This window comes from Mya arenaria, chromosome 3 (assembly GCF_026914265.1).
Source record: "Mya arenaria isolate MELC-2E11 chromosome 3, ASM2691426v1".
In the NCBI taxonomy this organism is placed as follows: domain Eukaryota; kingdom Metazoa; phylum Mollusca; class Bivalvia; order Myida; family Myidae; genus Mya; species Mya arenaria.
Window position 1 is genome coordinate 56,990,003 of NC_069124.1, and position 22,822 is coordinate 57,012,824.

The 22,822-nt window shown below is 36.0% G+C and overlaps 1 protein-coding gene across 1 annotated transcript; it reads left to right on the forward strand.

Annotated features, from left to right (window-relative positions):
• Positions 1–31: 31 nt before the first annotated feature.
• LOC128227056 (RNA-binding protein 26-like) lies at positions 32–22,355 on the forward strand. The gene is made up of 20 exons (XM_052937252.1): positions 32–149; positions 8,320–8,383; positions 11,332–11,450; positions 11,798–12,024; positions 12,357–12,442; positions 12,687–13,111; positions 13,375–13,551; positions 13,832–14,029; positions 14,312–14,533; positions 14,831–15,061; positions 15,592–15,713; positions 16,092–16,241; positions 16,493–16,684; positions 16,936–17,130; positions 17,487–17,627; positions 18,178–18,375; positions 18,784–19,029; positions 19,611–19,694; positions 20,903–21,019; positions 21,257–22,355. Exons 2-20 carry the CDS (start codon positions 8,325–8,327, stop codon positions 21,344–21,346), a joined length of 3,279 nt encoding a protein of 1,092 aa, XP_052793212.1. The 5' UTR covers positions 32–149; positions 8,320–8,324; the 3' UTR covers positions 21,347–22,355.
• The last annotated feature ends 467 nt before the right edge of the window (positions 22,356–22,822 follow it).

Below are 22,822 nucleotides of genomic sequence, written 5' to 3' on the forward strand. Positions count from 1 at the left end.
TTCTAAATGTTCGATAACGTTATCACGTGATAAACAACGAGTTTTGAAGAAATCGAAATCGTACGCAGACCGATTTTATGAAAAATCCAAAGCTAATTCAAGTCTTGTACGAATAATGGTGTTTGAATAAACCTATCCAACAGAAACAAGTTCGTAACTCTTGCTCATGAAATGATTCTATTACAATCGTTTTTTCATACGTTGGTTTTCACGTCTTTTTTTCGTCGAAATATGTGATCATAAGCGTTACCCCACCCACCAATTTAGTGTACATTAACTTGATTAAACAACAGTATGGCATTGACTACTTTACGCTGACCATAATATTTTTAGTCAAGTTAAAAATATATATATATATTTACTTATTTAGTTTATTATTCTACCATCTGGATCAACTTTTTGAGTCGATCAAATTTTATAAATAAAATGATTTTATTGGGTCACGGACATTACGGACCATGGACATTACGGACCAGACATTACGGACCAGATTTAGGGACATTAGGGACCACCTTCAGAAACTTACGGACCATGATATACAATATTAACTTTTTTTTTAATTTATTCACTCCTGACCAGATTTAGGGACATTACCGACCAAATTTAGGGACAAAAACAAACATTTATACTGACAACCTTTAATTGGCAATCAAGAAAGTGTGAAAACCCATTGTGATGGCACACTTTCACTGAACCTTTCAATTAAAACAGATGAAACGGAAAACAAACAAATATGTCAATCCAAAGTTTATTTCAGAAAGCAATCGGATCACCTATAAAAACATTAATATTCACATTTACAAATATACATCAGTTGCATGTAAAATTATAAATCAATGTCCATAATTACCTCAAATATAAGATATATTTTCTTTTAAACAAACTGAGTAATGTATAGTTCATGGTACGTAGTGTCCCGAAATATGGTACATTATAAGGTAAAAACAAATTTTGTTCATTATTATTCACATAATTATATTACTTATTAATTTATTAAAAATACATTGGTCTTTAACACCTAATGGAATTTCACAAGAATTTATATTGAACCATTGATCTATTCGAATTTCACGGAATTTTTCACAGTTGTATGGAAGATAATTGTCATTTGTCATCATACTGAGCACTCATATACAAGTATTTATTAACAAATTAAAGACCAAAGAGTGAATAAATTAAAACAAAAAAATGTTAATAACATTTTAAATCATGGTCTTTAAGTTTCTGAAGATGGTCCGTAATGTCCCTAAATATGGTCCGTAATGTCCATAAATCTGGTCCGTAATGTCACTAAATCTGGTCCGTAATGTCTGGTCCGTAATGTCCGTAATTCATTTTATTAGCTCGACTATTCGAAGAATAGGTGGGCTATACTACTCGCCCCTGCGTCGGCGACCGGTTAAAGGTTAAGGGCAAGTTGGGATTTTCACTTATAACTCCAATACCATTCATTCAATTGACTTAATACTTCACACAGCTGTTCAGAACCATCACATAATAAGGTTAGATAACTCCATATTATCTTTTATACAAATTATGGCCCCTGATTGACTATGGAACTTAGGTTAAAGTTTTAGGGCAGGTTGGGATATTTATTAATTACTTCTATAGTAATACCCTTCATTCAATTGACTTAATACTTCACACAATTGTTCAGGACCAACACCCAATGAGGTTACATAACTCCATATCCTAAATACAAGTTATGGCCCCTGATTGACTTAAGTAAAAGTTTTAGGCAAGTAAAAGTTAAGGGCAAGTTGGGATTTTAATAAAAAAAACTTCTATACCGTTCATTCAATGCACTTAATAAAATTCAAAATTATTTATGACCATCTATTAACAAGAAACATAACTCCATTTTAACCCTGAATACAAATTATGGCCCTTGAATTTTTATATTTTTTATTTCTTTTGAAAGGCATATTTGTATCCACATTTTCATAATGGGAAATCAAGTTATTTGAATGACTTGCGTCATTGTTCGGGCAGGCTGGTGAGTGGGCAGCATCAAAGTCACCTTATGTATCGAATAATTTTAGTTAGGTTTGACATAAAGAGACCAAACTATCGATACACTCAGTTTAAAATGCCGAAGCTGAAAAAAGTAAGTTTTTCAGGAGAAGGAAAAAATCGTTTCTCTGAAAAATTAAAAACACTATACACATCTAACATGGACCTAAGTAAACACATTTTTAGCATTTTTTAGGAAATAATATATGTGAATACTGAAATACTTGTATTCAATCAAAATTGTAATTTCGGTATTTTCTGATTTAGGAAAATGCATATTCGGTTATTACCAATGCAGCTTCGGTAATTTGAATTTGAATCGTGCAGCTTCGGCATTTTATTGTATGGGCCTTAACAAAATTAATTCAGCACTGTTGCTTAGATAGTGTGTTTTTATAATTGTTCCTTATCCGGGTATCCTCATATGTTTAATTAGGGCATTATACTTTGAAAAGACGGTATCTGCGTAACTTTAATCGATATTTAATTCGCATGATAGCACTGATAATACTACCCAAATGAATTAGGGGAACTACATGATACGTACACCGTATTTCTAAGAAAGTAAAGCCATTTACTATATTTTCTGTTTTATAGTGAAATGACACTAAACAGATAAAAAAATCAAAGGTACTGTATGCTGAAAAGAGTTTATTCAATTGGCAATCTAGCTAGTTATTTACGAGATATTCTCAGTTTTAGTCATGTTAATCTAAAACCTTACAAAGAATTATATGTATGAACTATAAAAACAACATGTACTTACGTGACAAATATTTATTTTTCTTTAAAACAGGTATCACAACAAAAGGATAGAACAGATTAACTAAATGAAATTATTTGGCATTTGTATCTTCAAATGATCAAGACCTGCAAATTAGCCAGTCATCGGTTTTTGCCGATCAATATAGACTACAAATGGTTTTGACACAGATCAGATGCAGAGTAAATCGGCGTCTGGGTTGAGTAAAAACTGTTTGCCACTGAGACTATGTGATAAACGATAAATCAAATCACAATCATATTTCAAAATTCAAGACAACAGTTGAAGCAGATAAGCTCAACCAAGTGTATCAACCACCTACATTGACAATATGCATTAAAAAGCTTGATCCTTCTCAAGACGAAATATTTAAACTGTTTTGATCCAGGTGAGATGCTGAGTCATCTGGATTCCAACTGCAAAACCCTCAGATTATATTCTTCAGCAACAAGAAAGGACACCTTTATTCAAAGACACAACTTATTTTAAAACGAACTGTACCTTTTTACAAATACAACTTAATAGTATTTAGCATACTGAAAACCAAAACAGCTACCATCCCTCCTTTTGGATAAACTTTGAAAAAAAAACAATTCACAAACAACAATAATCATTAAAGTCTTGACAAAGTAATACAGTTTCTATGAACAATGAAATAACGGCTATGACTATAACAAGAAAAACAGTTCTAACAATAGCAGCTATCAAAACATTCACTGCCAATAGGTCTCAGCTATCAGCATGTGGTAACTGATCATAATACGCATGGTAGTCTTTTGGAATCACCTCTTTTATCTGCTGGAGGTGCTGATACTTGGACTTTTTCAGGACCAGTGGCTTCACATACGCTGCTGGAACGTATTCTGTAAATGAATGTGATGCGTTTCTTGGCTTCCTTAATTCACAAAACTCCCTGTCTGAGTAGTTAAGCTTATATAGTATGTTTCCATCTACAGTATATTTAAGCACTCGTATATCCGTGACAACTGGTGTTCCTACACCATGCCCAGGCCTTATACTCGTGTAATACAGCAATTTGGAGTAATCCTTGAAGAAATGATGATCAACATACTCCACCTTGTATGGTTCATCTCCACTTTCTCTTGATTCTTCAATCAATTCTACATATTTCTGAGGAATATAAACATCCTTTTTCTTTATTTTTCTACCTATAGTTGCATGGACACTGTCACATTCCATGTAGGTGTGTCCTCTTTCAAGAAATTTCTGTTCAATTTCTATCTTATGAGAAACTGCAAACCTCAGTAATGCACATGACAGTGATGTTTCGATTTTGGTAGGTGCAACCATCACTGTATAGTATCACCTTTTCTATACCATTCAGATCTAACGTTTCCATGTAGTCAATAATGCATGTTGCAAAAGTACTAGAGCTTAAATCTGCAGCAGTTTCGTTCCAGAAGTAGTTCATTACTGCTTTAGTTGAAAGGTCAAATAATGTAAAGTTGTGACAACATAGTTTTGTTTTGTAAAACAAACAGCTGGCTTCTAATTTTGGACATAACAGAAGACTTTGGAGGTCCATTGTGATCACCTTTTGTTTGCCTTCGTTGATTGCCTTTTCTTTGTCAATCCTTTTAGAATCTGCCGCTTCCGTTTTCTTACGTATGTGATCATTGTACTTTTGTTCATCCACAGTATTCACTTTGAATCCTGTACACAGATCACATTGATCTTTCTTGGGTTTGTAAAACGCAAGATTCATTTCATGAAATAGCTTTGTAAATTGTGTTATACCATACACTGGTTCATTCCTCGACTCAATTGTTAGTTTGTAATGTTTGTATAACTCTCTCATACTGGCAAGCTCTGTTTCCAGGTAAAATTTAGACGTTCGCGCCCTACAATAGTGTGATGGCATTTTTGGTATTTCTTGAAGAAATTTTGTTGCTGAATCTTTTGCTTCTGTTTTCGTGTTTTTACCTGGAGTTTCTTTCTGTGAATTTCCTGGAATTCCGTGTTCGGACTCATTTTCATTTATCCAATTATACACAGTATCTTCTTTTAATGCTAATGTTGCTAAAAACAGGGACTTGCATACTGCGTATCTCTGGTCATCTACTCTCAAGTAGTATGAATACGAAAACTTTCGTCTACTGTTTCCACCTGTCGTGCGTCTAGCTACATCATTTTTTGATACCAGGCTTAAAACATATACCTTCTTTTCTCTCCAATTCATGTTTTTCCAGAACATATTAAAGATTTCACCCCTTGCGTGTTCATCTATCTTTGAACATTGCCTCCCTCCCCAGCCTTTATCACATCTTTTTGTACAGTTCTTCGGATGCATACTTTTCTCTGGACATTCATCACAGTATTTTGATTTTCCGTCTCCACCTTTTTTAAAACCAAAATACTTCTTCCCCTGCATTCGTAGTAACTTATTTTTTTCAAAACCAGATTTACCTAATTCTGGGTCATTTTCATTTACAGTTGTCTCAACTTCCTCTACCCGCTCTATTATGTCAGGAAAAGAAGCCTCTCTTACGTTCTCTTCACTTTCCACACCGATATCACCTTCAATGTTGCTCTCAATGCATAGGGTTTGGTAAGTCTGTGCATTCAACTCTCGAGTCTCAGTATGACTTCCTGCACTATCAGATTCACTGTCAGAACATGCACTGTTATCTTCTCTTTTCCTCTTTAATGTCCAATCTGGATCGTTAACATCATCATCCAAATCATAAAAGTCATCATCGTTATAAGAATCATCAGTGTCTATATTGTTATTAGTATCGAGTGTGCTTGATTTCATTAGATTCAATGTAGATCTACTTGCATCTGGTTCTGCATGAAGTGAATTTGTCACTTCCATCTCGGACTCAATACTTTTAACGGCTTCTTTGGTCTCGTTTTCATCATGATGAAAGTCTTGCTTTAACCGATTAAGTGCCATCGCTACTAACATTTTCCCGCGAAATCCCGCCATTTCAGTAATTGACTATTGGTATTCCTGGTTCGCACTTCGGACAATGTATACCATTTTCTCTTAGGTCATCAAGATGAGAGTTATTCAGAGCTTCATCAGGAAACGTTGCATGTATACACTTCAAGTGATAGTAACGTTCACAGTCATTAAATTGACACCTAACATACAGTTGTCCATCTGGCAAAGTTATGAGGTATGGCCCGAAATTGACAATTTGTTCCAGAATATAGATGAGAGTCCTGAAATCCGGTTTAAAATTGCAAATGTGGCATTTATATGTTTGCAGGTTTGTTTCATAGTCACTTTCTGTGTCGCTTTCACCGGAGTAACTCATGCTGCAAATAAAATGGAAAAAGTATATAAAAAAACTTATTATTTTGAATGATCTTTAATGTTGGTGCCTAATTCCATTGGCGGCCAGCATATGTCCTGACAGTCTGCATATAACTGTCTGATCAGAGCACATTCTGTTCACTTGTGATTCGCAATATAATAACTTAGGTGCGCAATGTTTTGAAAAAAAACATTTTTGTATTTTTGTCGTAGGTAAAAGATAGGAAAAGAGTAAGATTGGGCGATTTAGAGGGGCGTATATTGCTTGTTTGATTACTGGCGGATCCATGATTTGTAAACCCCTAAGCCTGGATCGGCCAGTAATTAAATAAGCAATATATTTGAGAGAGGTAGAGAGATGCATACTTAATATATTCTACTTTCGTTTTCTACTTTCGTTTTCAAAAAAAATAAAATCATTGTAGTAATTCGGTTTTATTATCCGTAGGCTTAGAAAACATTTGGAAAAGATAGCTATAACACTTTTTTGTGAAAATCTATACTAAAGAGCAATTCATAATTATTTCAAACATTTCAAATTTCAAGCACAGTCTTTAATCAAACAGATAAATAAATGACTTGTCACAGCTTCACTTGCATTAAATGACGTCGGCAGCATGACGTCATGTTTGATGATGTCATTTATATAATACCTAACATTATAAGTCACCAATTTTGACTGAAACATCGTAAACCTTTATTTATGGTGATTTATGTTAGTACAGTTTAGCGACACATCACTTTTAAAAATCAGGTATTGCGTACAAATAACCTTTTAAACTTGTAGGACGAAAATATAAAATGCCGAAGTTACATGAAACTACAATGCAAGCACCTAGTCAAAAACTTTGAAAAAGCCGAAGCTACAACATCCAATTCAAAAAATGGGTTTGTAATCAATTTATTTTTTATAGCAGACATACACATAATGCAAGAACATACAAAAATGAATTTACTATGGTTTACCATGCAGACTGTACATGCATGTGGTTTCATTTTAGCATAATATGCTGAGTTGTGACAACACTTCTGCATTATCTCCACTTTGCGGCTAAAGAAATTGCTCTCTCATGCTTTAGCAGTTATTAAATGTTACTAAAACAGTCAAGGAAACAATTTAGACAAATGGTATCAGTGAATGTATATAACACAAACAATGAAAGTAAGAAAATATAATCTTACCTCATAAAATCGAGCACAGTGTCTACGTCCGGCTTTTTATGTTTGTTAGACTGTGTGTGTGTGCAAAAACCTAAGCTGCAGCCTCCGTAGCTCCGGCCTTTTAGACAGTTGTTGAATTAGCCAATGGAAGTCTGGTATTTTGTCACATGTGTATATCTTATGGTTCTGATTGGATGAATTGAATGGGTATCGGGCAAAAAGAAGCGGGAACACATGTAAGTTCGGAAAAACGAAAAACCTTAATTTGAGCAAAAGTGTAGGTCCGGCATTTTAAACTGAGTGTATCGCTATGTAATATTTCATTGTTATTGTATTCACTTCTAATTCAAAGCGGCGTAGTCGAGCGCGCTGTCTTACAACGGCTCTTGTTTTATGTAGCCATGATCAAAGTCATTGTTCATCATTCCATTACACAAAATAAAATAAAATATTAATTAGTCATGCAATATGAAAACCTTCAACATATGCTAGAAGCTATATGTGATTAACGTGTGGAAACCATTCCTAGAGTAGACCCTTTGAGATCATTATTGTTTCAACTCGAATTCTTCCCCCCATAAAACTCATCGTAACAGTACCGGTACATACAAATCCACAATTGATTGAGACTCATGATGATAAACTATCTTTGATTTCCTTTCTTCTTACCCATCAATATATTTATAAATGTTTCCACCTTCCTACTGAAAAATAGCAATGAAATGACTTCCACAATTCTTTTCCACTGTTTACATATGTGTCACCCAATGTTCCCACACATTTGCAATATTATTAAGCATGTGCTGGGTCCCAAAGGAATGTGAACTTTACTTACTCACAAAATAGTTGGTACCCTGCACGCGCTGAATGGTATAAGGTATACTTCGAATACTACATGTAGCTGTATCAAAACACAAAATTGATTATCCAAATTTCTAGGCTAATGACCTGTTTTTGTAGCCCATTTGTTTTGTGAAGCTATGGAGATCTGTGTAGCATGATATGTACATTTTTATTATACAATCTATAAATGACTTTTGACACTGAAAATTATTTTGAAAAAATGTAAACTTATATTGATGTATTTTTTCATTTCCAGGAAAGATGTTGATTGAAGAAATTGAAAAATTAAAAGATTGGTTGTCAACGACTCTTGCTCCAATGTAAGTACCATCAAGTTTTTATGAAGTACATATTAGCATTTGTGAAAAAATAAAATTGTTAAGATAAATACAGATGAGAACATTTAGGTTGGCCTATTTACTGTGCACAAACTTGGATGACATCGTAGATCCATGAGTACAGTTACACAGTTAAATATAGAGGACATATATTTAACATTTTGTGTTGTTTTGACTTTAAAATTGATACATTGCAGTTGATTTTTCAATTTAATGCTATAATTACAGTGCTCCAGCCAGGATTTGAAAAGGGCAGGGTGGAGGTTTGAAAAGGGCAAGCTACACGAGTCGTGTAGGGGCGATTGGGGGGGTGGGGGTGGTGGGAGGGGTCAATCCCTGTCACAAGGTTGTTTTTTTTGTTGTTTTTTTAGGGGGGGGGGGGTCTGCCCTTAGAATTTGTTTTGTTTACATACTCAATTTAAATCATTTTTCATGATTTTCAGACTTATACAAAATGGTGTTGTTTTTTCTCTAAAATTAGAAGGGTGTGTTTTAATATTAAAATTAAAATTTGTCTTTTTGTCTGTGGTAGTATGATTCTACTTGTCTGGAGTCTTCTTTAGTGCAATGTCACATATTTCTCCTAAAAACTAGAAATGTGTCCATAGGACACGGATGCCCCCACTTCGATTTTTTGTCACAGAAAATAAGCCATAATGATTATTCAGGATAATCTGAGGGCCCTAACTCCTAAATGATTAAAGCGATTTCCATGGCTATCGAACTTGATCAAGATATTATGGTCACAAACATGTGTTAAAAGTTTGGTGAGGATTGGACAAACAGTTTTCAAGAATTAGATCGGAAACAATCTTCGGGACGTATTTTTCAAGTCTTTTTTTGCAAATAAAGGGCCGTAACTCCTAAATGACAAAAGCGATTTCCATGGCTATCGAACTTGATCAAGATATTATGGTCACAATCATGTATGTAAAGTTTGGTGAGGATTGGACACATACTTTTCAAGAATTAGATTGGAAACATATATTTTTGAAGTATTTTTGGCAAAAAAGGGCCGTAACTCCTAAATGACTAAAGCGATTTCCATGACTATCGAACTTGATCAAGATATTATGGTCACAAACATGTGTTTAAAGTTTGGTGAGGATTGGACAAACGGTTTTCAAGAATTAGATCGGAAACAATCTTCGGGAATTTTTGGCAAAAAAGGGCCGTAACTCCTAAATGACTAAAGCGATTTCCATGACTATCGAACTTGATCAAGATATTATGGTCACAAACATGTGTTTAAAGTTTGGTGAGGATTGGACAAACGGTTTTCAAGAATTAGATCGGAAACAATCTTCGGGACGTACGTACGTACGTACGTACGGACAAGGGCAACCCTATATGCCGCCACTTTGTGGGGGCATAAATATGTAAAATGAAGAAAAAAACAAACTCAGTTAAACATTTGAAGCAATCAAATAAATAGATACAAAAAAAGATATATGTTGGAGACGAATCTTAGTTTGGTACGATCGCGATTGGGTACGAATGTTACATTCAGCCTGGCTGTTATTTGATTGTCTTTGGTAAAATAATGTTTAATATGCTGATGTTTTAGAATAAAATGACAGTAAAAATCACTTCCCTGGTTTAAAAAAATCACTTATAAAACAGAGCATTGATAAAATAACTCCGAAAAAATGTTCTGACAAAATGGCGGTTTCGGCGAATTTTGACAAGATCGTGGACATGGTAAATAAATGCTACATAAAACATCAACATATTTTTGTGGGTAACAAAGAAATTTTTATCATGAATATTTTAGAAATTAACTTTCAAAACTTTTACTGAAAAGGTGATGTATTTGATTGTGTCAGCGCCACCTTTCTTATGTTTACAAATCGGCAGTGACCGTCTGCTTCAAATCAACAATTTTTAATTAAAATGGCGAGTATCATCAGTACAATACAATTAACAATTATTTTTAAAGATTTGTGCTTGACAACTCTTTTCACCATCCCTTCACATTTTCTATCGCATTTTATGAACTTTCATGATGGAATGAACGAGTTCTCAATGTATATTCTGATTGGCTGACATTAAATAGCTCCGCCTCCTGTCGATGTTCCCGTATTTAGCTCTTCCTAATTATTGGATTAGAAGATGACAAATTATGAATACACAGGTCGTCTGCTCACTACACAAGTACACACTTAGCTGTCATATGACTTGGACAAGGCACATGGGAAGATGAAAGGGCAGTACGGCACATTTTAAGCAGACAATGGTGGCATGGTGACACCTAGCGGGAACACTATTATCATAAGTATTACGTAATTTGTCTCAATTATGACAGCAGATTAAGGGCTGCTGCTCTTTCATAATGATTTCAATAGTAAAAAGGGCACTAACGGAATAACTGGCCCTAATAGAGTATTTGTGAAAAGGGCACTACTCAAAAAAAAGGGCAGGGCGGTAAGAAAAGGGGCACGGGCGCTGCGCCATTGAAAAACGGGCTAGCTGGAGCACTGAATTATAAGGAATGGTAAAAAATGATTAAATGTCAGTTGTTCATATATATTTTTTTTATTTTACTTTGAATGCCTAACTCTGTGACATTAGCTCCTACTATGATATTAAAGTATTATTTTTTTTCATTTTTAAAAGTCAGCTTATTATAACAGCCTTGGTGTCATGGTCCTAGTGGTAAAATTTTAAAGTCAGCCATAACTCTGTTCAAGACATTCAAATGAAACTTGGTAAATGTGTTGCAAGGGACAATATGTGCAGGTATATGAAGGCCCATAACTCTGTCTTCAATAATTGTCAAGTTATGCCCCTTGTTCAACTGAAAAAACAACAACAGATGATTGTTGGTTTTAGCTCTGCAATGCTCTTGTTTCTGATACTGTATGATTTATTTTTCTGAATTTATTTTTGGTTAAAGAACTTTTAATCTAATATTCTGACTGAACTTGCAGATGTGAGGCAGAACCTGCTGCCCTGGCCAAATATGTGGTAGCCCTAATAAAGAAAGACAAGCCACGGTTAGAGCTCAAAGACAGCTGTTTAGAGCAGTTGGATGTATTCCTTCAGTCAAGTAAGTTTCCTGATGTGAATGAATTATAATTACCAGCAGAATTCTTCACAAAGCTTGAAGTTGGGTTTGTATTTCAGGAAGGATCATATTATAAGTTGATGTTATAATTGTTATTTGTAATTGGCTCTACATGTTATAATTTGATAACCAATCATATTTTATTAAATAATTATTATGTACTAGTATGAATATGTAATATATATTTATTCACAATGTATTACAACAATAACATGGTTGTCTTGAATACTTAACCCAATAGTAGGAGTTTTAGGTTTCAACAAGCAAATAATAACAAACTTTACAAAGGAAAAAAATCTGTGAAACTGTACCTTACCATTTCAATTCAGAAACAAAAGAGTTTGTGGAGACACTGTTTGAGGTGTTGGACAGCAAATCATACATTGTTGCTGATGAGAAGACCCCTACACAAGATGAGATCAGTCCTGCTGACCCAGAAGGGATCGCCACCCCAGAGCCGTCACAGTTGGCAACTCTCCCAGACTCCCTCCCTACAACATCATCAGATCAACTGGTTTCATCCACATCAAAGTCAGATATTCTTAAAAGAGATGAGGTGAATTTTTAAACTTTTTCGTTCACAAAATATTTTTTGTAGGTTTTTCTAAGTGGTAAAAGTAATGATGTTATATATGAACTTATATATATATCATTTATCAAGACAGCTAGGTTCGAAGATCAGAAAATAAGACAAATGTTTGAAGTAAGTGTAAAATTGTAACAGCATTGTAGAGGGGCGGTGACTGAAATTACACAAGCCTGCATGCCTGGATTATACTGCAGGGCTTGTTGAATGTTTTTGACCAGGAGCACTAGTTTTTAAGGAGTCTGGCTTGTTCATCCTAAAATTATTTTTCGATGACTAAAGGGGTATTGATTTTTATACAGGAAATCAAAGAGGCATTTCCCATCGGAGAGAAAAGACGTCGCTCAAGAAGCAGATCTATTTCTCCAAGAACATCCCGTCCAAGGGAGTAAGTTGAAAACACTTGTAAAATTGTACTTGTAAGATTCTTGAGAGATAACTTTGATATGTAATTAAACCAGACATCAGTAGATATTGTTACTGTTGTACAATTGTTTGTGGATAGAATTATATGAACATAAAGGAACTCCCAATAATATTGAGTAACCAAAAAGCCCCATCAAAAAACCTGCACATCTAGTTTGGCTGTTATATTTAGATATATGAATATGGATATGTTATTTTGTTTTAAGAGATGAGAGGAGACGGTTTGATGAGAGGAGATTAGGGTACAACAGGGCTTTCCCTCCCCGCAGACGTTCAACAAGCCCCCGTTCTAGAGGACCTCGTTCCCGATCTCCATTCAGACGGCGTTCCCCGTTCAGACGCCGCTCGAGTCGCAGTCCTCCTCCCCGAGGGCGGGGCTGGGGAAGGTCAAGATCACGTAGCTGGTCAAGGTCACCAAGGAGATCACCTAGGTTTTCCAGAAGTAGGTCACGGTCACCAGGTGGGCGCTTAAGGTCAAGGTCACCAAGACGAGAGGTCCATGCTAGGTCTCCTAGGGGACGATCCCCATTTAGACGCTCAATATCTCCGAGATTTAGGTCAAGATCACCCCGACGTAGAAGCCATTCTTTGTCTCCAAAAAGGTCAAGATCAGGGTCACCTGCAAGAAAAGGTGAATACACTTTATGATGATATATGCACCAATAAACAGTTTCTGTTTTTAGATATCAGTCAAATGAAGTATGGAAGGTTAATGGATTTTAGATCATTTTACAGTTCAATGGGACCAGTTTCAATTTTCTTATATGACGGTACTTTAAAACAAAATAAACAGTTGCAGTGCAAAAACAATCAACTTATTTCTTTGACCTAAATATATATGTACTTCACTGCATACAATTGAAAGCATATTTGAGGTTTGTCATCGTGTTACAGTGCGGCGACAGAGCCAGGACAGTCGAGGGCCTACCCCTACACTTGAGGAAGGGCTGGCAGACAGCACCAATGATACCACAGATGATAAACTTAGCTCCATTGCCGTTGTTTCTACGGGGGCCGCTAGGTACCCAGAACAGCAGGGCAGAATCAGGATGAGATGTAAAGACTATGATGGTAGGTTGAAGTAAAAATAGTATTTACTGAAGGCTTATCATGGGGTGGGAAAACATTTTCTTGAAACTAACTTGAGACTTGATTATGACTTGTTGTTGAATTTGGTATGTGTGTGATTGTATTGGGTTGTGCATGTATTGTCATAAAAGTGCCTACTGAACATTCTGTCTTTAAAGGAAGTTGCAATTTTATGATGAGCCTCATATTGAAGAGAATCAGCAGCCAGTTGTACACTATGCTTGAAACTATTGTTGCAGTCAACTGTAATGTGTACTTTCAGAGAAGGGATTCTGTGTTCAGGGTGACCTGTGCCCATTTGACCATGGGAATGATCCAGTGATTGTTGAGAACATTCCTCGGTTTATGCCACCCCCTCCACCTCATCTAGGGGGCCCTCCCCCACCCCCTCACATGAACATCCCACCCCCAGGGTTTTTCTCCAACAGGCCACCAGCTCCACACATACACATAAGACCAGGTCAGTATTGTTGTAAATATATTACAATGATAAATTTTAATAAAATGATAAATTGTTTTTATGTTCATTTAAAAATGTAAATATATTGAATTTAATCTACAGCATTGGTTTTGGTTGTGAAAACATTCTTTTTGTATCTTTGAGTTTGGAATGTAAAAGCCCACACGAAATAGGTTACATAAGTTACCTTAAACCCTTTTTTTCTATGATTTAAAAAAAATGATTGTTATACAAATTTCTATGAAATAAAGGGATTAATGAAGAACCAACTGAACTTTGCAGATTTCCATCAGGAACCATATAACCCAGAGGCTCCTGGGATATCCAGACCCAGACCCAGTGGGCCCCCGACGTACTGGCCAGGGGGACCAGAGGGAATGCCCCCCTTCATGAAACCCCCACCCCCACAGATGGTGCGCACAGATGACCAGCAGCGACTGCCAGTACATGCCAGGCTGGGAAACAGGGAACTCGTGAATCTCACAGTTAAAAGGAATGTAAATGGTGAGTCTGTTTGCTAGGCTTTGTACTTTTTAACTACATATACACAAATGTTTCAAATATTCTTGATTTACTAAGGTATTTGTTATTGCGAAAAGTCAGGGATGTTTATCTGGTGTTTAAACTATTTTCAAATTATGAACCCAATGTTTTTCAAATTCATTCATAAAAAAAAAATAGAATTGAAGATAATTTGGAACTGTTCAACTGTTGATCAAATGGTCACGTTTAAATGACTATAATTTGATATTGTTGATAACAAATAGGGTTAGCATTTTACTATAAATTTGAACCTCTCAGATGATGATGATGAAGAGGACTCAGCACCATCTTCGTCTTCGAGAACTGTGATAGCCCCAAAAGATGAGCCTCAGGTGCCTGGGGAGTCTGACCCCCAGCCTGCACCCCCGGGAACATTTCAACCCATGGGGCACGGTCCTGGCCCAGCACAGAACAACTCCTTCCAGCAACAACGATTCCACCCTTATCAGAGATTCCCAGGACCGAGGAAACCTTTTGACCATAACAGAGGTGAGTAAAAGTTTCTTTGTAGCTCTCAATGTAAACAAATATGTTATTCTGTGATCAACAGGTAAATCTTGATGTCTTCTCTCTAACCTTCACATAAGATGCAAGATATTTTAAATATCCTGGTGTGTTTTTTGCACAAGCACATAGTATAGTCATAAGAAAAAATTAAAACTTGCTCATAATTCTGTCGAGAACATGCTGTACTAAAATGACCGGAAGTACATTTCATACCTGCATATATATGCACCAAAAAAATAAAGCTCAAATTGATGTCAAATTAACATTTGACTATTTTATTAATTGTTTTGCCACTTCTGTATTTTTAACATCACACTACAAAAAAGTAGTATCGTTATTGTTGTGTCGTAAGAGGCAGTGTAAAAAGCGGGACCTATCTTAATTATTATTAGCTGAGTGGAGATATTCGCTATCTGGCATACATTGGAATTGAAGCCAGGCCAGCCACTACAAGCAACCATTATAGTGTTTTTTTATTTCACTTTGTATAAATTTGTTTTTGTACATTTAAGGTTACCGTCCCCCAGATAAGAGTAACTGTACACTAGAAGTGAGGAAGATACCACCAGAGTTCAACAACATTGCTAAACTGAATGAACACTTTGGCAAGTTTGGAACACTCACAAACCTTCAGGTAAGAGAAATAATAAAGAAATGAAGAAATGCGAAATATTTCAGAAGAAACAATGTGCCGCAATATCTTGTTATACATATGATCCAAACATAGTAGAATTTTTGGGTTATATGTTTTTGATGAAAATGTGGAGGTATTGTCATAATCTTGGCGTTCAAAAATGTAAATGGCAAAAACTTACTAGTATTTTATGATAAAGGTAAGTCCTATGACTCTTGCTAAAAAAGTGGCCCAGTTATGATCTGCAATTGACTGGGTTATAAGGACAAGTGTTGGATTCTTATTGGTGCTTTTGTTCTGTATGTTCCATATGACTGAAGCTTATTCAGGTTTTGTCTGAATGCTTTTCTAACTAAAATGATACCGCTTTTATTTCAGGTGAAGTTTGATGGTGACCCAGAAGGAGCCCTTGTCTCGTACAATAATAACCAGGAAGCCCTGGCCTGCTACAAGTGTCCAGACCCTGTCTTCAATAACAGGTTCATCAAGGTCTTCTGGCACCAGAAAAACAAGGATAACAATTCTCAGGTTGGTTAAATTGAAGTGATGAAATGCCTTATAATTATAATCCTTAGAATGCAGATAAATTGCATTATGCAAGAAACCGAATTGTGGAACAAGTATGAGACAGCCTCTAATTACATGCAAAAGTATGACAGCAAGGAACCTTTATTCCCTTTATTATATGATATTAATAAGCAGCAAATTTCTTGATTATTATTTCTTGCTTTACTCATCCAATGTCTTGTGAAGCAACACTTGAAACTTCTGTGTTTCAGGATTCCTCCCAGGTGTCGACAACAAGCATGCCCGGGGGAGGAGGGATGGGTGACATGATCCCGAAGCCCCGTCAGTTTATCATCCCCCCAGCTTCAAAACTATCTCTCAACAACAATTTGAGGAGGAAACCTGCCGAGGCTGCCAGCACTGAGGTCGATCTTGAGACAGATCTCCCAGAGAAAACTCCACAGGTATATTTCAGTTGCTGGGTTTAATGTAACTCTTATTTGATTCTTAAAGGTTTATAAAAGAACAGTCTCCAGCTAAGTGATTGTTATCTTATAACACAGAATGAAGTAGCAAGTTCGAATATTTAAAATAAAAAAGTCAACTTTTTGAATACATCTTAGATTGAAATGCCATGTCAAAAATAAAACACTCAATTGTACATGAGGATTAAATTTTAAATATTCATCTAATTCCAAATATCTTATTTATCAAGCCTACCACAGTATACACATCATCAGTGGGTGTGGTGAGCAAGCCCAATGTTCCGCCGTCTGTCTCCCCTCTGGCTCATGCAGCCCTCAAGGCCAAGGCTGCTGCCCAGCAGGCCATGGTGAGCCCAACAGCAGTAGGGGCAGCAAACTTTGTCTCCCGCATGGAAAAGGTGAAACAGATTGAAGCCATGAAAAAGGTTTGTGAGATTGGAAATATACATGTAAAAATTGTATAAAAATACTTTACTTCTCATTGTGTGTCAAATTCAGTGGTTTTGTAATGAAAGTGTGTGCTTGTTAAATATGAATGTGTGTTTTTAAAACACAATCATGTGAATAATAGCATTTATTTGACAGTTTTATTCCACATAAAGGTTATTTTTCACACAATTTATTTTATATTTAAGCTTTTCTTTAGGTTAATGAAATAAAAAAAAATGGAAGGAAAGACATGAATGAATAATTCAAACCAAGTGGACATGCCTTATCGGAAATTAAATCTGCCAAATACTTGTACATTCCTGTCTATGATATTCCCTGTGTATTGTTCTAGGAAGCTGCATTGAAGACCCTAGAGCTGACAAAACGTAAACATGAGGTACTGGAGAAACAGATAGAACAGCAGAAGAAACTCATAGCTACACTCGAACACAACAAAGACATGAAAGAACCAAACAAGAAGGCCATTATGGAGGTGGGGTGTTCATTAAAATCTTGAGATGTTTTAATTCATTTTTAAGTTGTTTTATTTGAGAAGAAAATAATTCGGAGATTTACTCATAGCCATGGCATCGTCAGCAGCCTCTTTATTGATGTCACTGGCGTGCCCATTTAACCTCTGTCTTAACTCAGATAAAAAAAATTATATATATTTTTTTAAAGAGAATGAAATAAGATTTGGTATACATATAGCTACAGACAACATGCATTTGTACAGCAAGGTCCATAACTCTTGCTTGAATCATTGTCAAGTTATGCTGCTCGTTCGACTTTTGAGACAAGAGCATTATGTTCGCAATATTTACCATGACTTTGTATTGGAGAAATAATATGAAAGTAACATGATTATATTAATTTAAAAAAAATATGCTTATTGTTTATAGAACCTCATAGAGGACTACCACTCACTGAAATACAGTTTCTCACATTATTGTCACTGGATTTCTCAAGGTTCTAAGATGAGGTTTACCAGTGAAATAATTCAAAGTTAAAGGCTATTTTACACTAACCTATCTCCCCTACAGACTCTGAAGACCCTATCTAACAGTATAGACAAGTTGAAGACAGAGCTGGGCGGTCACCGCAGCCCTATGGTTGGTGTTAAATCCCCAGAACAGGCAAAGAAGGAGATTCTAGACGTGGAGCTTGAGCTCATGACCAAGTCCACCAGTGGAGAGGATACTGCCGATCTCAAGAAGAAATTGGATGATCTCACAAAAATTGTAAGTACAGTAAGGTATGCTTAGTTGAATCTATAGCAAGCGTCATTGGGCGGGTAGGTTTTTCGATTTTTTTTAAACCATTTACATGCAACAGCAAGTACATACTCAAAATTAAGGCAATATAATCATATGTAAGGAGATCATGATAAAATGAGTAAAAAAAAATAGTGTTTACCATGTGAAAAGTTTAATTTCTTATCAGATGTTGACCTACAAATATATATGACTTTATCATTAAGTCCTTGTTGTCTAAGAAACCAAAGGTGCTGTTTAAAAACTTTATTCCCTTCCTGGTAGGTAGGTGGGTAGGTTATGAAAGGGAAACCTGACATGTTACATTTAAACCATGAATTTAGTATTTATGTATATGTTTTAACCAACTTCAAGTACCAACATTTACCCTTTAAGGCTAACTCCATGGGTCTGCTAGGTCGTGGACGAGGGCGTGGTGTAGTAGCAAGGGGTCGTGCAGCCACCACCTGGGTAGCGGGTGGTTTCGCTGCCCCACCAGCTGGTAGGGGGCGAGGAAGGGGGAGGGGTGCGTTATTTGGGCATGGTGCTGTGAAGGCCAGGACCCTGGATCGGAGACCCAAGGTGTTAGAGGTGACTGGATGGGACTCTGAGGAGAAGGAGGATGTTTCTAGTCATCTTAATGTGAGTGGTCTTATTTTGTGTGTAACTAAATGTTGTAGAAAGTAAATATCTGATGGCAAAAAAGTGCAATAAAATCCCCCTATGAAGAAGAGGTTGTATATTGCTTTGCACATGTCGGTCGGTCCATCGGTAGACCAAAGCTTGTCCGAGTGATAACTTGACAATACCTGGAACCATGGTCATCATACTTGACGTGAAGGTTGGGCCTGACCAGTAGATGACCCCTTTTGATTTTAGGGGTCAAAGGTCATTTTCACAGTCACCTTCATAGGGAAAAGGATGTCAAAGCTTGTTCGAGTGATAACTCAACAATGCTTGGACCTATGGACGTCAACCTTGACATGGAGGCTTGTCCTGAGCCGTAGATAGCATAGTGTTTGGCAAATATCTCTTGTTAATCAATGTTATTGGTGACTTTGATCCAGTTTGGTTGAAAGAATATATTCTACCTGATATTCTAGTTTTCATACATCAATATTCCTCACACTTTTATTTTCAGACATACGTTTTGGACTGTGAACCTTCTTTCAAGATTAAGGATTTTATTCAATAATACAAACCAAATATCCCATCTATTTCAGAGTCTCAAGGGAGTAGAGAAAGTAGAGTTCACAGACACACCCAGTGCAATAGTGACATTTGACACCAGGAAGGCAGCGGAAATGGTAGGTCGCCTTTTAAAATGGGTAATAGGGTTAACAGCCAAAATGCAAAATTTTGACAAGTGCTAGTTTAGTGGTGATAGATCATTTGATAACTCTGATTTGACATGACGCTAATTCAAATTTCAGATGTGCTCCATAGTTACCTGCTTTATTTAACAAAACAATATATTATACCCAAGTCCACATGCATTTGTTTGTCCAAGGTTATCACATGACTAGTTAATGTCTCATTGGTTTAACAATCATAAGTTTTTAAATCAGAGAGGTTTGGCGTCATGTTTGCATTTGGTGGTGTAATAGCTATGTTGGATATTTAATGTACAAGAGGGAATCCTAACTTGGGTAATAAACTGAAATACCTTGAATATGCTCTACTGCCCTTGTCTTAAAAATTCACTATAGTATCAAGTAACCAAGAGACCAAATGTCATAATTAGCTTTAGAGTTATCAAAATATGAGAACTGAATAACAAATGTGCTCTAATACAGTTGAACACCGCTATTCCGAACACCATTTATCCGAAATTATCACTATTCTGAAATTATTTTTCGGTCCCGATTTTACTCCTTCTTTGTTTAACTAAATTTTTAATCTTTAATACGAAATCGCTAGTCCGAAATAATCGCTATTCCGAAGTAAAAATTGCGGGCCATATACTGCGAATGCACTCGGGCTTCAGCTTGAAGTGACAATGGAGCACAATTAGCTCTTGTTAAAGAATGACATTGAGCTCGCGTATGTTACAAACATTGTTTTCAGAAAATGAGCGATTCATTTAGGTGATGTAGAGTACGACTTTATTAACAAATTGGATGGATACGCAAGACATAACATAATTCTTTAAATGTGCTCTGATTTTGTTTTAAATGTTTTATGCTGTTTCAATAAAGAAGTATAATAACAAATTATTTGTAATTTATTAAACAATAAATCAACTAATTTTTGTTAACGAAAGATCACTCAAATGGAATGTATCATATTGGTGACGTGTAACTGACATTGCAATCTTCACCACTAAGTATATACGTCATCTATAATTCGCAACAGTCATTTTCTGAAAATTGTTATTCCGATAATCGCTATTCCGAAAAAATATTTTTGGGTCCGTATGATTTCGGATTAACGGTGTGCAGCTGTACATGCATATACTGATGGACGTAAAATATGTTACATTCCTAGTTCAAAGAGTCTTTATCCCTTGTTCCAGGGCATCCTGCATGGTGGCAAGTTCAAAAGTAAACAGCTGAAGATGATGTGGCACATCCCCAAACCTGACTTCAGTCGCAGCTCCAGCACCACATCTGCTGACGGGGACGAGCAAGAGGTGAGTGTTTCAAGTTGGGGTTATATTCAGTGTTTTTTATCATTAGCATCCTACAGGGTCATCTGGTTTTATATTGTCGGATAGATATCATATTATATTAGCCCTGTTTCTTACTGGTGCATGTAAGCTGAGTATTAGCAATGTTTTTTGCTGTTTTGCCAAGTAGAATCATCAATAAGTTCAATCTTTCTGATGTATTTTATTGATCTATTTGACTACATGCTCGAATATTTACAGGAGATAGATGAGGAAGCCCTGTTGGCTGGAGTGGAAGATGACGAGGAGGAGGACGCAGAGGGAGAGGCTGACCGCTCCTGGAGGCACTGAGTCTCACCCTGGCCACACACCCACTCGATCTGGCGTCATACGTCCTCAAGCAACTCCTCTGGAGACTAAGCCCGAGCCCCACCCCTGTGTGATAGTGGCATCCCTGAAGAGTTTTAAGAAGTTACTAGATATACCCGTGTTCACGTCATATAAAAACAGACGCTATTTATTGTCTTTTAAAATTACCTTTGTTAAATGCATATCTGCACAATTGTGCAAATTGCCATTGTTGTAATTGCACATGTAAAGGTTCAAGGCATCCAGTTTCTTAATAGTTTATACTGTGTGTTTAGGCATCATTGTTTAAGCTGCAACCTTGTACAAACATGTAATAGCTGTACATGCATGTATTATAACCAGACAAATAGTGTGCATAGATAAGAGTAAAAAATATGCAGAATGCTGACGTGCATTGCAGCTGTAGTTGATTTTTGTGTGATGTTTTAGGCTTAAATGCAAGTTTTTATCTACTGTGTTAATGACTGAGCTACATGTTGTATACATAATTGTATATTTAATGATGCGTAGGAGTCACTTAATGTGACTTGATTGTATTTACTATATAGATTTTGAGGTTCTTTTTGTGCAAAGTGTTCATGTTAAGACAGCAATTTGTAAATTTGATATTTTTTTTATGAAATCTTTCTGCTTTATTTAATCTTATGAATATTAGATGTGTGAAAGAATCATACTCAAACAATGAATTTGTAGGTTAAGAATTTATTATATATATATTAATTGTGCCAGACTTATTTTGTTCTCTTTCATTCAAATTGGCTTATTATACCAGTTTAACACACTTTGAGTATGTTTCTTACTATTGCAATGTGAATTTGTTGTATTGAATTTTCAAAACAAATGATGAAAAAAAAAAAGATAATTGAAAAATGACAAAAGATAACAAAAAGATTGAAGCCTTAAAATATGATGAATGAAAATGTTGTACAAAAGATGTGGTTAAACCACCACCAAAAGATATAGAAAGAATAAAAAAAAAGAAAAAAAAAAAGATCATTCGAAAGAAGTTTCTTACAAATTGTCAAAACGTATCCAGGCTGATAGCAAGAGCAGTTCAAGCAGGCAGCATGTAGGTGAACTTGGTGAGTATATGTATTTGTATTTGTATTCAGTTTCTGCCAGGCGTGTAACATGGTCAATTTTGATGTTATACATCAGCTAAGAGGACATGAGTCCTTGCCCCCATTTTAAGTGTTGCGCCTGTGAAACATGGCAGTCACATGGCTATAACTTTGTCCCCAAACATTGATTGAAGGCTTTGGCAGCTTTACACTTGCATTTCCCATTTAAAACATCAACGACTTACTTTTGTCATCAAACTTTGTATGCACATTGGTCACAGTTAGTAGTTGACCTTTATTATGCCCCCCTTTGAAGAAGAAGGGGATATTGCTCTGCACATGTCGGTCAGTCCGTCGGTGACCAAAGCCTGTCCGAGTCATAACTCAATAATTCCTG

Excerpts from the sequence above, each read along its gene's own strand:
- LOC128227056 (XM_052937252.1), top strand. The coding sequence starts at position 8,325 with ATGTTGATTGAAGAAATTGAAAAATTAAAAGATTGGTTGTCAACGACT. Across the intron at positions 16,685-16,935 it reads TCCCAGAGAAAACTCCACAG|CCTACCACAGTATACACATC; the intron begins GTATATTTCAGT and ends TTATTTATCAAG. Across the intron at positions 19,030-19,610 it reads ATGTTTCTAGTCATCTTAAT|AGTCTCAAGGGAGTAGAGAA; the intron begins GTGAGTGGTCTT and ends CATCTATTTCAG.